Source organism: Salvelinus sp. IW2-2015, linkage group LG5, assembly GCF_002910315.2.
Source record: "Salvelinus sp. IW2-2015 linkage group LG5, ASM291031v2, whole genome shotgun sequence".
In the NCBI taxonomy this organism is placed as follows: Eukaryota; Metazoa; Chordata; class Actinopteri; order Salmoniformes; family Salmonidae; genus Salvelinus; species Salvelinus sp. IW2-2015.
Genome location: NC_036844.1, coordinates 23,403,332 through 23,418,319, shown reverse-complemented (window position 1 = coordinate 23,418,319; position 14,988 = coordinate 23,403,332). Strand labels below are relative to the sequence as shown.

General features: G+C 40.9%; 1 protein-coding gene across 2 annotated transcripts; it reads left to right on the top strand.

Annotated features, from left to right (window-relative positions):
• Positions 1-1,090: 1,090 nt before the first annotated feature.
• Positions 1,091-10,722, top strand: LOC111964080 (WD repeat-containing protein 5). Of its 2 annotated transcripts, none has more exons than XM_023987772.2 (14): positions 1,091-1,307; positions 2,022-2,103; positions 4,374-4,482; positions 4,915-4,988; positions 5,121-5,210; positions 7,032-7,121; positions 7,267-7,350; positions 7,507-7,562; positions 7,815-7,861; positions 7,950-8,025; positions 8,267-8,300; positions 9,675-9,749; positions 9,871-9,958; positions 10,114-10,722. In XM_023987772.2, exons 2-14 carry the CDS (start codon positions 2,038-2,040, stop codon positions 10,212-10,214), a joined length of 990 nt encoding a protein of 329 aa, XP_023843540.1. In that variant the 5' UTR covers positions 1,091-1,307; positions 2,022-2,037; the 3' UTR covers positions 10,215-10,722. The 2 variants fall into 2 exon arrangements, with proteins under 2 accessions (XP_023843540.1, XP_023843542.1); XM_023987774.2 differs by having other exon boundaries at positions 1,095-1,307; positions 1,974-2,103.
• Positions 10,723-14,988: the final 4,266 nt, after the last annotated feature.

Below are 14,988 nucleotides of genomic sequence, written 5' to 3'. Positions count from 1 at the left end.
GCCCTATGGGACTCCCAATCACAGCCGGTTGTGATACAGCCTGGATTCYAACCAGGGTGTCTGTAACCAGGGTGTCTAGCACTGAGATGCAGTGTCTTAGACCACTGCACCGCTCTGGAGCCCTAAAATCTMGATCTGCACATAGTGATAAGAACTATGTGATTAAGTTTTTAATAAATAGTCATACTCAACTTCATTTTGATGTGTCTTGATCTTGGCTCATCTCAGTCCAAAAGTTGCCAAACATAACTCCAATCTCGCTCCAATCAGAACCCTCAAAGCGTCCCTCCCCGCTTGCATTGTGTCAAAGATGATGGATATACTGACAAGATTACATGTCTCTCCGCCATAACAATGGGACTCGTTGTCCACAAAGCGTCACGGCGGGTTGTCTAGCTCCCGCCTATCCTTTCTTTGGATTGGTCGAGACATATCATTATTGTAAAATTCTTGAATATTCGATGAGGGTTGTTGACATCAACCGGCTCTATTCAGTGGAGAAATATGCTYTGCTACTAGCCTCATGTCCTGAATATATCGTATTCGATACTCAAGACTCTGATATTGCTAACTATAGCCTATTTATTGCCTTACCTCCGGTATCCTACCTCATTTGCACACACTGTATATAGACTTTTTTTCTACTGTATTATTGACTGTATGTTTGTTAATTCCATGTGTAACTCTGTGTTGTTGTTTGTGCTGCACTGCTTTGCTTTATCTTGGCCAGGTCGCAGTTGTAAATGACAACTTGTTCTTAACTAGCCTACCTGGTTAAATAAAGGTGAAAAAAAAAAAAAACATATATAAAGTGTTTTTTCTTATAGTTGACGGGATTTCACGTCTTACTCATATCAGTACACTCATAACAACTTAAGCATTACGAAACTTCTATTCGATCAAATAAACCTCACGTAGAAAATAAGTCATACATGTATTGTTGACCAAATGTGACACTCACTGACCTCCAAACAAAAACTCCTTGCTTGGTGGGCGAAACAACGAAAAAACGTCACCTGCTGGAGGGAGACAGATTTTCCGCCGAGTTGGGCTCTTCTCTTCCTCTCTGATTGTGCGCTCTTGAAGAAGCACACATGCGCAATGGGCGTCTTCACTACCACATTCCTCGCTTGAGCTCTGGCTTAACTAAAACGAACTGGCCCTTGATTTATTTTCCCTTGCTCAGTTAGGGAGAAAATATATAATCAACCGTATTTATAGGCTAAACATATTCGTGCAGTTGATCAGATTTGTGCCTAAATGAAAATAGTCCGCCGAGCAATTACATTTTAACATCGGGCCTTACCGTGAGTATCCCTGATTGTTTTGTTTGAATGGAGTAGCTAACGTTAGCTAGCAGAGTTTACATTGCTTATGCAATAACGCACATTTACTAGCTAGGCAAATTAACTAGTTTATCTTTCGAAGGGTAGGATTCATACAAAACTTGGATTAAAACCATTATCACCAACAAGACATACACGAGTGTTCGCAAACAACATTAGCTAGCTAGCTAGAAAGACAGGCCCTGCGTCTGTCCATAGTAGGGCTATTGAACGTTAGCTTCCACAACTGCGGTTAATGTTAGGCTAGCTTGCTAACTCATGGTCATTGTTTACTTGCAATGGCAGTTAGCTAGTTCTATGCTAGCTAGCTATCTCCACTATTTCACCATGCAAGCTAGCTAACTACTTAGCTAAGCTACAGTGTGCCAGCCATGACTGGGTAGGAAGTTAGCTAGTTTATGTGGTGGTAATTTACATTACTAACATAACTGTACCTAGGTTTCAATATCATATCCAATATTGTAATCTTCATCTACAGGCTAACGTTAACCTAGCTGTCAGGGTAGCAACTTACATTGGTCTTGTGTTGGACCTATACAATTTCCTATCGTTGCATTTCACTTGACATTATCTTCATCTTACCATAATATATTAACATTCCTTTCTAATTGCATTCCTCATTTGCAGACTGGTTGTCCAGCGTACTTTCACTAACTGATCCCCCTGCCCCCTCAGCTCCATCACCATCACCATGGCAACAGAGGAGAAGAAACCAGAAACTGAGGCCACTAAAGCATCATCTGCCAGCCAGAGCAAGGTATGGGTTCAAGCTAGACCTAATACGACTGATGTTTCTAGGGGTCCAAGCAGCGAAGCTTGGTGAAACACTATTGTATTTGGGGTTGATTATTATTATTTTCCTTCTGTCAATTTTGTGATAAAAAGCAAATTCCCTTGAGATGGTAAGGCCTAGGAGGTTACAACCTTGCATGATGGTTAAGGTCCAAGGGCCACACCCTCTCATTCAATGCCATGCCAGCTGACCCTTCTCTAAGCCCACCCCCCTTGATTACTTTTATAACAGACATTATCCCTGGAAGCCCAATTCCCCATTTAACCATTGGTGAGATCTCCTCACAATGATCTCAAACTGTGTTTCTAATACACAATGAAATTCAACACAGATGACCCCTTGCTAATCAGAAAACTCTTGGGTATGTTGTGGTGGACTGTCATTACAATTGCTTCACAGGAACCTGGTAAAATCATGTTTCTAGTGTAGCTAGTCTCTGAATTCACTGTCAGCATGCAGTCAACCACTTTTGGAGATAACTAATGTTTGTGCTCTCAAATCGTATCCTGATGTCTTCTAGTTGTATTCATAACATTGCTATATTAGCTAACATACATTTTTAGAAAACAAGTGATTTAAGTGGCTAGCGTACGCAACTTTTGGTGGTCAATGAGACCGAGAGCTAGCTAACCGGCTGGTCTAACAAACAATGTAACAAAAGTTTTATTTCGGATTAGAAAAATACTCCCAACAGGCTCTGCATTTCAGGAATCACAGTAGCAAGTACTCCTGGTGCACTGTTAAATTATTTCGCCATTTAAACATTATAAAAATTATTTTAAAAACTCAATGTAGCCTTCACTGACTCATGCAATTTAAACGTGAGCCTGTCCTAGGTGTTGGACTCAACAATAGTTGCTATTTATTGGAGCGCTGTGATTGGTTACCCAACATTATGGGGCGAGGCTTAGCGAAGAGTCAATTGGCCACATGGTGGAGCTATAACAAACGATTGAGAATGCAAACTTTGAAAGCTCAGACCCCTCACCTTGTTTGAAATAGACTCCTGAGATTCAGTACATTGGTCCCTCTCCTCACAAGGAACTAATTTGCCTCAATGACCCATAAGGTCCGTCATGATGGATTTTCCGCCATTTTGTGTTTGTATTTATTAGGGATCCCCTAATAAGCTGTCATTTAGAATTTTGAACTTAAAGCGCTACTAGCACCGAATGATCGATCTGCACGGAAGTTGATACATTGCGTCAATGGACCAAGGTCTCACCATATAGCCCCACAGTGGAGGTGTCATAATACCTATAAAACCTAGCGATCAAACAGGGAAATGGTTCCAATCGTTTTTCCACCATTCCTTTTTCCCATAGGGGATTTAAAAAACACTTAAAATAAGGGCTGTTTTGTGTAGGCTTACCCTGGCGTGTTGTTTTGATAACCATGTAAGTCTCTCTCGGACAAGGTGACTTTTATCAATATATTTGGCCCTGTTTACTCTGAATCGAAAATGCTAATTAAAATCAAAGTAGACATCATGCAAAACTACAAATCCCTGCAAGCTCCTGCATGTCATCTCTAGCTGATACCTTTGCTAACAGGTATTGTCAATTTAAAACTATTCATTACTACATTTGGCTAACATTTGATAGCTAATCCCAAGATTCTTACCTTTGCCTCGATTTGGCAGTCTCGTCCAGATCATGGCATTTGTAGTTCTTTATGATATCCACATTAGCAGCTAATTAGCATTTCATTTTTGGGGTGTAAATACAGGCGAATATATTGATAAGTCACCTTGTCCGAGAGAGATTTACAGTTATGAAAATGTCATGCCAGGGTAAGCCTACACGAAACACAGCCCATATTTTAATTGTATCTAAAATCCCCAATGGGGGAAAAATGAATGGTGTTAAAACAATTGGAACCWTTTTGCTTTTTGACCGCTATGTTTTATGGGTATTATGACTCATACTGTGGTACTCTATGCTGTGGGGCCAAAGCTTGAACCCTGGCATTGCTGCTTGCAGCTATATTTTACTTTGGAGATGTACAGATAGGCTACTACKCCAGTGGTTCGTTGTGGCCTGTGTTGATTAACAGCCTGTCACTTGATACTTGAAAATATATAATAGCCAAATATATATGTTCTCCTGTGTCTCTGCTATTTTCATTGTGTCAAATCCTTTTTTAATGAAAATTGCCTTAAATGCATCTACAGATATTAACGGAATTGCTTTCCGGTTCCAATGTGGTTTTGTTTGTTTTCTTCCCCTATTTAGTCGGCACCAGTCAAGCCTAACTACACCCTGAAATTCACATTAGCCGGCCACACAAAAGCAGTTTCGTCTGTCAAGTTCAGTCCCAGTGGAGAGTGGCTTGCCAGTTCATGTAAGTTTATGATGAGTGCTTTAGGTGGTCTTACAACAGTAGGTCTACTGAATATTACTATTAGGCCTGATAGGTGCATGCACAAGTTGTTACAATAAAATGTAATTGAAGCTGTGAAACTGCCACGTCCATTTGCAATATTAAAACAAAGACGTTACTTCAAACACCGAACATCATTGCACATTATTGCAAGCGCGACAGAACAGCAGAGTATGTACTACGATACATTTTTTACTACCAGGCTGTATTCACATTTACTCAAAACAATAACAAAMGCGCCTGGGGCAGCCAGTGGTGCTATTTCTCCAGTCGCAGATCTCTGCTTTAAGTGCAATGTCTTTTCAATGTAAATTATCTGATGATCTTGCATGATAGCACTATATTTCAGTTGAAAAGGCTGAAGTACCCTGCCTTGAAATATATGTTTTACAGCTGCTGACAAACTGATCAAAATTTGGGGAGCTTACGATGGAAAGTTTGAGAAAACAATATCGGGACACAAACTTGTGAGTTCAAGTTTCCATTATATTATTTGTAGTGATTATGTACAGTGCCTTGAAAGTATTCTCAATTTTTTTCACTGCTGTGAGTGCTTTTAGTGTGACTAACCAGGTTGATCTTTCACTTCTCATCTGCAGGGGATCTCGGATGTCGCCTGGTCCTCAGATTCCAACCTACTTGTTTCAGCATCTGATGACAAGACTCTAAAGATCTGGGACGTCAGCTCGGTAAGAGAGGCAGGATGGGTAGTTTTTTTCTCAGAAATATAGTACTAGAATTATTTCACTTTATTGTCCCACAATGGAAAATTGGTTTATGGCAGTTTAACACTAGAAGCGCAGAGAGCGTTATTTTGGTGTCGTATTTATTTACATTTGTAATATCTATTTTTAAAGTAATCTCCCCCCGGAATGGAGCTTACCAAAAAGCGACTTTAAAATAAACCTAGAGGTTCATGCCGGTCAGACGTTTTTCATTTATATTACCTACTGGAAAGAGCATATTCTAAGGCAGGGGTCTCCAACCTTTTCTAGCATGGGAGCTCCTTTTACACGTTGAAACATGTTGCAATTGTTTTCCTGGCTCTCAAATAGACACGTTTTCTGTATAATTTTTAAAATGTTTTTCACTCTCAATTACAATTATTTATATAGAAACAATAAAATTGGATGTTCTGAGTCCATATCGATGCTTAAWTCACACCAGAAGACCATTTTTGATGTCAGAAAAAAAAGTGCGAGAGGATTGTGCTGGTCGAGTGATGTTTTTGCTGCTGCATATGTTATGACAGAGTTTCCAAACCAAAAGCCCATCAGATTGATAAAAATGATATAATTATGCTAGGTAAGTTTACTTTTCTGTTAACATTTAATAGAGAGGTTTTGGAGAAAGTATTTGTCTACCCAGAAGACAGTTATCATTATCGCTTACTGCTACATAAAGTAAATGATAAACAGCAATATTGATGGAAATGAATTGGCAGATATTGAAGGCACTGTATATGAAATCCATTTATTAGAATGTTAGATTGTTGATGTAAAATGATAGCTGCTCAAATCAAACAATATGTGCAACCGGGTCATTGTCAACAAGGCAGCATGATGCATTGTTCAGAAACATGTATTTTCCATTGTGTATACTTGTTTTCAAACTAGAGCTAAAACGAAACCCTCAACGAATGSAGGGGTAAAGGACTTCCTGCTTCTATGACTCTTGCCAAGGGATGTGAGGGAGTGTCTGCCTGAGGGGAGCAGCTCTAATCAGAGCTATTTAGCACCACAGGGAAGCATTCGTTCTCTGCAGCTAGTTAATACGTGTTGTGTAAATTCTACACAGGGACAGGGACACTCAAAGTCAATCTTAAATGAATCATTGTTTATTATCAGCGCGCTGGAGAGCTTTCAACTCAATGCACCAAGTACACATGTCGATCAGTAGCTCTACCAGGGCAGTTCCGTTCTCTTATATACTGGTTACAGACACGTTACATGGGCATGGTTCATAGGGTTTGTTCCTGCATGTCTGGCACCGTCTCCTATATTAATTTATAGTATATATTCTGGGTGTTCTGCCAGATGGTGCTAAGGAGGGGGTCATGTCGCCCCCCCCACTATCTTTATCAACACAGGCAGGAACCAAGGATTATTTTTGACACTAAGACGAGATGAACATTTTGAAGGCTCTCTTCACATGATAAAAATGTACATCGCACACGGATTCATTTTTCACCCACMTCATGCCGTCAATAAAGGGGTAGTGTGAGATGTTCTTCTTCCCCAGAGTCAGATGAACTCATGGATACCATTTGTATGTCTCTGCGTCCAGTATGAAGGAAGTTAGAGGTAGTTTCGCTAGCCCATGCTATCTAGCGTTAGCGGAATGACGAAGTCTCCCCGGAACAGCTAGCATGTCATTGCTCTAACAGTTTCCTCTGCAAGTGCATCATAATCGCTGATTCGGGGCCCTCCATGCCGTGGATGCTCGATCCACCATAATGAGCTCATACCGTGAACATGTTTCATTTAAACCCAATCCTTTCCTTATTGCAGGGGAAATGCTTGAAGACTTTGAAAGGCCACAGCAACTATGTCTTCTGCTGCAATTTCAACCCCCAGTCTAATCTCATCGTGTCTGGATCGGTGAGTCCTACCTACTAATACACTAATGCAGAATTGCTATTGTATATGTTTACATAGAAAATGTTATTGCTAACCCTGATTTCCATCAAGGAGTTATGAATATTTGTTGCATAGTTGTGTGCTAACATGAATTGTTCTCTTCTAGTTTGACGAGAGCGTGCGGATATGGGATGTAAAAACTGGCAAATGCTTGAAGACCTTGCCGGCCCACTCCGACCCCGTCTCTGCTGTAAGTACTGCACCCATCTGTGCATGGAGACACCTTATATGAATCTTATAAACAATCAACTTCATATAATAGGTTTTCTGCTTATGAGCATGTAGTAGTTGATTATCACACCCTCTGGTAAGTGTGAATAGATCTCTGATCTATATTGCCGTACAGGTCCATTTCAACAGAGATGGCTCACTGATTGTGTCCAGCAGCTACGATGGCCTCTGGTGAGGGAAATTAACACTTTTTTCCCTGTTTTGTTGAATGTACTTGGCAAAGATATTGACTCACAAAATGCCTGTAAGAGTAACTTGATGACCTTAAAGAACATCTGAGTTTATATGATGGCCAATGTAACATACATATGAGGAATGTTATGAGGAGTATATTATTTGGATGTATTAAATCCATTATATTATTTGTGGTATTGGTTGAGAAATGTATGAAACTGAAAATGTTTATCTCTTGTCTGTCCATAGCCGCATCTGGGACACCGCATCAGGACAGTGTCTGAAAACACTAATTGGTAAGCTTCACCAGCCAGAATTGTCTCATCTGTGTCATCTGTGTTTTTTTCTGGGAGTAGATTATTTTAAGAAATCTGTCTTTTGCAGATGATGACAACCCCCCCGTGTCATTTGTGAAGTTCTCACCAAACGGCAAATACATTCTGGCTGCCACATTGGACAAGTGAGTATTAGACTGTAGAGCACTGTGGTGACATGTCCAGTACCACAGAGTCTTGTCATGCAGTATTGCACCAGTAGGGGGACCTATTGCACTGTACAAGAGTTTCATTTCAATGGGAAGGAACGCTCAAGCAAATCTATAAAGAAAGGCTTCTTCATCACTCCATAGATGCAAATGAATTATTCACTATTGTTTATTTTGGGATGCTGTCTTCTAACAGTGGTTTGTTTTTGTTTTTCAGCACCCTGAAGCTTTGGGACTACAGCAAAGGAAAGGTAAGATACTTTTGTCCATGTAGTGTATGTGGACACCTGCTTGTCGAACATCTCATTCCAAAATCATTGGCATTAATATGGAGTTGGTCCCCCCCTTTGCAGATATAACAGCCTCCACTCTTCTGGAAGTCTTTCCACTAGATGTTGGTACATTGCTGCGGGGACTTGCTTCCATTTAGCTACGAGCATTAGTGGGGTCGGGCATTAGTGTGGTCGGGCATTAGTGGGGTCGGGCATTAGTGGGGTCGGGCACTAGTGGGGTCGGGCACTGATGTTGGGCGACGAGGCCTGGCTCGCAGTCGAGGTTCAAATTCATCCCAACGTTATTCGATGGAGTTGAGGTCTCTGTGCAGGCCAGTCAAGTTCCTCTGGACCTTGCTTTGTGCATGGAGGCATTGTCATGCTGAAACAGGAAAGGGCCTTCCCCAAACTGTTGCCACCTAGTTGGAAGCACAGAATTGTCTAGAATGTCATCCTATGCTGTAGCGTTAAGATTTTCCTTCACTGGAACTAAGGGGCCTCGCCCGAAACATGAAAAACAGCCCCAGACCATTAGGTCTCCTCCACCAAACTTTACAGTTGGTTCTGCATTGGGGCAGGTAGCGTTTTCCTGGCATCCGTCAAACCCAAATCTGTCCGTCGGACTGACAGATGGTGAAGCGTGATTCATCACTCCAGAGAATGCGTTTCCACTGCTCCAGAGTCCAATGGCAGCGAGCTTTACACCACTCCAGCTGACGCTTGGCATTGCACATGGTGGGCTTAGGCTTGATCCAAGGCTGCTCGGTCATGGAAACCCATTTCAAGGAGCTCCCGATGAACAGTTATTGTGCTGACATTGCTTCCAGAGACAGTTGGGAACTCTGTAGTGAGTGTTGCAACCGAGGACAGACAATATTTACGCCCTTCAGCACTCGGCGGTCCTGTTCTGTGAGCTTGTCTGGCCTACCAGTTCGCGGCTGAGCTGCTGTTGCTCCTAGATGTTTACACTTCACAATAACAGCACTTACATTTGACCGGGGAAGCTCTAGCAGAGCAGAAATTTGCCAAACTGACTTGTTGAAAAGGTGCCATCCTATGATGGTGCCACTTTGAAAGTCACTGAGCTCTTCAGTAAGGCCATTCTACTGCCAATGTTTGTCTTTGGAGATTGCATGGCTGTGTGCTTGATTTTATACACCTGTCAGCAACAGGTGTGGCTGAAATGGCTAAATCCACTCATTTGAAAAGTTGTCCACATCCTTTTGTGTATATATAGTGTATGTCAGATGTCTCACTGATGTTGCAATTTGATCCAAACATAGGAATACTCTTGATTGAAATGTTTCATTTCTCTACATGTTCTTTTCAATAAGTGTTCCCCTCTCATTCCAGTGCTTGAAAACATACACCGGCCACAAAAACGAGAAGTACTGCATATTTGCTAATTTCTCTGTCACAGGTGGAAAGGTAAACCCATCCCCTCTTGCATGCATGTTTAGAAATAGATTTTCAAGAAGATGACTTGTATGCTTTTACCCATAGCTTCTTCTGAAGTGTCATTCTATTCCTTATGCTCTGTATCTCACAGTGGATTGTCTCTGGCTCGGAGGACAACATGGTGTACATCTGGAACCTGCAGACCAAGGAGATCGTACAGAAACTACAGGGTCATACAGGTAGAGGAGAGTCATGGCAAGAGCTTGATGGAACTGATTACTTTTACTTTGTGGTCAAATACATGGTGGTAATCTCACTGTTTGAACACACTGTTGCTCACAATATCATTGTTTAATTCTGCCTTTCTCTTTTCCCTCCCATCCTCTGTGTCTAGATGTGGTGATTTCTACTGCCTGCCACCCCACAGAGAACATCATTGCGTCTGCGGCGCTAGAAAACGACAAAACTATCAAACTGTGGAGGAGCGACTGTTAAGCCTCTGCATCCTGGGCATGCTTATTTTATTTAATTTTTTACTTTTCATTTGAAGAAAAGAGGACTTTCTGCTGAGAGATCTGGGCCCGGGAATGCTTTGAGGACTGAGCCTCTACTGGAAGAACAAAATGAACACAAGTCCAGAACATCACCACAACCACACACCTTCCCTTCCTCCAGAACCAGAGCAAACCCCAACCAAATCACCACAACCCTCTACTTGGTCTTGCTTGTGCCCTTACATGTTCTACCATCTCTGCCTTACTGTTACTGTGAGCTGGATGTTTGTGTTTCAATTGAAATACGAGAATCAACTTTTGTCCTTCATGAGGAAAGTAGTCATATGGTATCTCATGATTTAATCTGTATGTGTAGGTGTCTTAGTATTGATACACGTTTTGATCTTATATTTGACCAAATAAGCCAGATTGCATTGGCCTCAAGTAAGTACTCCTATCCCCCATGTAAGGTGTTTTTTTCCTTCAGAGTAATGGACTATTTCACTGGTGTCTGACATCTCACCTTGACCAACTGTAAGTCTCATTAGAATGCAGTAGATTAGTAGCCAGGACCCAGATTGGTTTGTGCTGTCTTGCCAAACATGGAGTTGACATGATAGCGCAGATTGTTCTAAAACCAGACTGAAAGATAAGTGGTAATTGTCATATTTCCAATATTGGTAATTAAACGGTCAGTACAAAGAGGCTTTGAAACAAAGTCTCATACATGGCAGCATTTGAGTTTGGTTTTATGTTGTATTTATTATAAAGGAATCTGTTCAAAGCTCGAAAGGTGTTGAGGGTTAAAATGTTTTTGGGGTGAGTCTTCTGACCCCATCAGGGGGATTTCCATATCCGTGTTGGGAGTTTTCCTCCAGAGGCATATAGTTTATAGTGTTGACAGCATTTTCCTCAACCACTTCTCTACAAGTCACTCAACTAACAGTTTCTCTAGTTTGATATCGACACTACGCTCTGAAACAGCAAGCACTGCCTTGTTTTGAACTCACTTCTCCATTTTACAAGAGGGATTCTGGGGCTCGTGTTGGGGCTCAACTGATGCTTTTTACAATTCACATTGGATGTAAAATGGGACCGTGACAAGTCAGTGAGATGGTGGGTTGTGAAGTATATCGACATTGAAGGTGCACTTACTGGTCTCAAGTCAATCCTGCTATACTCAAGAAGGTAATAATTCAAAGTAATGTTTGTGAAGAAAGAAATGAAAGCTAAAGAGGCTGTTTTTCATTTGAATTATTATTTTAGAATATTTAATTTGGAGATGCTTCTAGTCCATTGTCGTTCAGTTGGTACTAACTCCGTGTCTGGCTGTCATTACGTTTAACAACCTGGTGGTGATTTCATAGCAGTGACCAAATAGCTGTTTATTTTGTGCTCTCCATTCTGTACATACTGTATTACTACAACATATGTATTGTTTGTTAGACAAGTCATATTTTAGCTGTCTTTCTGTATCCTTCTCTTTATCTTTGTCTTAATAGCTAGTAGTTCATTCCCCAAATGGTTATTTTTCCTGCTCTCCCTGTTTTCTGGATTGTGGTATCAAGGGCTGCATGAAATTCTGTATATGCGTTTAGTCAATCTGGATTTTGTGAATATGTATTTGCATTTGACAGCTATAACTTGTGATTTAATAAAGAGCATTTTTTWAAAGATGTACAAAATGTGGTTGTCAGTGGCACTTTCTCAACAAAGTCCCTGTAACTTTTTAACTGAGGACAGTAAATGTAATGTCCTATTAGGAGAGAGTACAGCACAAAGACAAGGAGCATCAAGAAAGTTTCATTTCAGATTTGTTTTATTTTTTTCTTTCCATGAAAGAACATCCGATAACAACCCACAAAGAACAGATGCCGTTTTCCATCTCCCTAAAAATAGACAATCTAAAAGAGGACAATCCCATCTTGTAGCGAGATAGGCCAAAAAAGCCACAAAGTATAGACGACAGTTATCAGGGTGTCATTGCCAACCAATCCCCACCCTGACCATCCATGGTCTGATCTTTTTCTGCCCCATTTCAAATCAACATTAACTCAAACAATGTATACAACAGCCCACATGAGGAAAAGGGAGGGGGGGACAGAGTACATAAGCAAGGGATGAAATTACGTTTGTACAAAAATATATATTTTWGTTTTTTTCCCCCCATTACTTCTTACTGTTTATGGAACAAAGAAAGCAGTGATTGTGTCATGAGCTCAGCATCTCCTGATAACATTGTTGAATGTATGTGTAGCTTAGCAACAGTCCATTTTGGAGGGCTTTTTGTGTATTTTGAGTGTATTAACCAGGTTTTTTGCTATGTTTTCAGGTCCCATATATAACTGCTGTTAGCTGGCAAGGGACCTTCTCTTAGGGCTTTGAGCTGCTGGTATTCTGCTGGTTGACTTTTAGAGAATCAAGGTTGAACTCAGATTACATTTTTTTACACCAAAAAACTACTGCGTATAACACGATGGAATCTGTCCTGGCTCAGAATAGTTTCAGCTGAAATAGTTGTCTCCCTCTTGCTAAAATTGACTGGACAAATGTACGGAAAGGATTTATATATATTTATAAATATATACACATATACATATAGACAAAATAGAGCTTTATGGTTTATGAAGCATTTTTCTAAGCTATTTATTCTACTTAAGTAATCATATCAGTCCATTTCCTGCAGGAGGGAGTGAGCTTGCACATCTGAGTATGGCTTTTACATACAGTATATATATACCTGGGTCTTAAATCACATGAACCCAATCAAGCTCAGAAAAGGAGACATCATACGCAAGAGAGCAGATTAGGTGTACATTTAAAAAAGTTGGATAACCGTTTGCAAATAAATGAATCATCAAAATGTGGTTATTTTTCTGAACTTTTAGTTGGGGTGCCAGTCTGATTTGACCTCATGTTCCAGAGAACTACCTATACTAGTGCTTAAGTTGGAATCATTTGAACAATGAGCCAATTCATTTTCAGTAGTTTTTTCCTGACTGACAATTACCATTTAGACCAGATAAAAATACTGTTTAGACAGAATTGGCCTGAACACGGCAGTAATTTCTCTGTTTCCTGAATAGTTTAAAATAAGACCTAATGAAAATTRATCCACCTCACTAAAATACATTAACTAGATTTGGACTAAGGACTTGTCAATCAATCCTGCTGTGGTTATTGCTACGTATTCAATTTAGGTTTTGTCTGACCAAAGAGGAAAATGAATATTGATAATGTCATGAAAAAGTGCCTTTTCTGATTAAATACTTGTACAAAATTCAAGTAATGTAGCAGTTGTGCATCTCTTCCACTAGGGGGAAGTCACAGCTCTCCTACAGCCACCAAGTTCCCTATTCTCACTGGTCAACCCCTCCTCTGTTTAAGTCTCTCTATCTCTCTCTATTCTGCTATCATGTGGGGCTGATAAACTTGGTCCTGGAGCTCTGCTAGAGTTGATGGTTAATCCAAAGCAGTCTGCTGTCCTACGGGACAGGGTTTAACCACCCCTTTATAATAACAACAAAACCGCACTATCTATGGACAATCTTTGGAAAAATGCTTGATGCATAGTTATGCAGCAGCTGCAGCATAGAAAGAAAAAAATGCGCAATATGGGCATATAGCAGATTTATACATAATGTTACATATTTAACATTTCAGTTTGACTTAAATGAAACTGGGTTGTCCAGAGAAGTGCAGGGTGTGGATTCCTCTGAGGGTGAGGGGAGGCTGGGCAGTGGAGCAGTCAAGGGTCTCTGTTTCTTCACCAGGCCTACATCCTCCAGTCAGATTGGATGGTCTGGGCCAGAGTTTGCAATGGAGGAGCATGGGCTCCACAATCCAAATAAGAGAACATCTCACCATAAACACGACTGCATTGAAGCACTTCTCTCATGAACTGTTTGACATGGGGCTGTTTGACATGGGGCTGTTTGACATGGGGGGGTTATGTAGAGAACTGAGAGTTTGAGGGATGAAAACAGAGATAATTGCAAATTTTGCCAATTTCTTATTTTTTTCTTATTTTTTTTACAAATACCATCAATACTGTTGTAATATCCTGTACAGGTCAAAGGCCATTCTAAAGCTAGGTTACACCATGAGGAACAGCATGCTTGGTTGCTGTGTGGTGTGTTGTAATTCACAGAAGGAGCAGAAACGAATGGTCTCAGAGGTGGAGGGACACATGACATGACAAAGTCGTGCCATCACTTTAAAAAGTTCAGATCAGTTGACATTTCCCTACAAACCATTTGTCCTTTTCTTCTTACTTTTGTTGTCGCCTTAACGCAGACAGGAAAAATTAATTTTGTTGTCGCCTTAACGCAGACAGGAAAAAGGAACAATGCTTGTAGTAGAGCGATGAGAACTTTCATCTGTTTGCTTTCCTTGTCTTCCTGTGCCAAGCTTCCAGAGCACACAGCAATGCACATGTAGTATAGGGCTTATGTGAGGGTGAATCCAGATACACACTGCCCCTAATGTCAGTACAGTACAACAGAATGAGTAGTGCCAGAGATAAGCTTTTTCAGGCCACATGAAGGTCATCCAGCTCTGGTCCTAAGAGGCCACACTGCAGGCTTTCACTCCAATCAGTCACTAAAGCTATCTGAGCCTCTGAACACTGGACCGATGTAGCGGCGTAGCATCTCTCCTCTCATGTTCACACAGTGCTAATAGAATAAGGAGACGTGGAGAAGCGGCTGAGTTTGGGTTGAGGGACCTGAGTGGAGCACTGTTCATCTGCATGGTCCCACCTCTTGAGTCCTTCT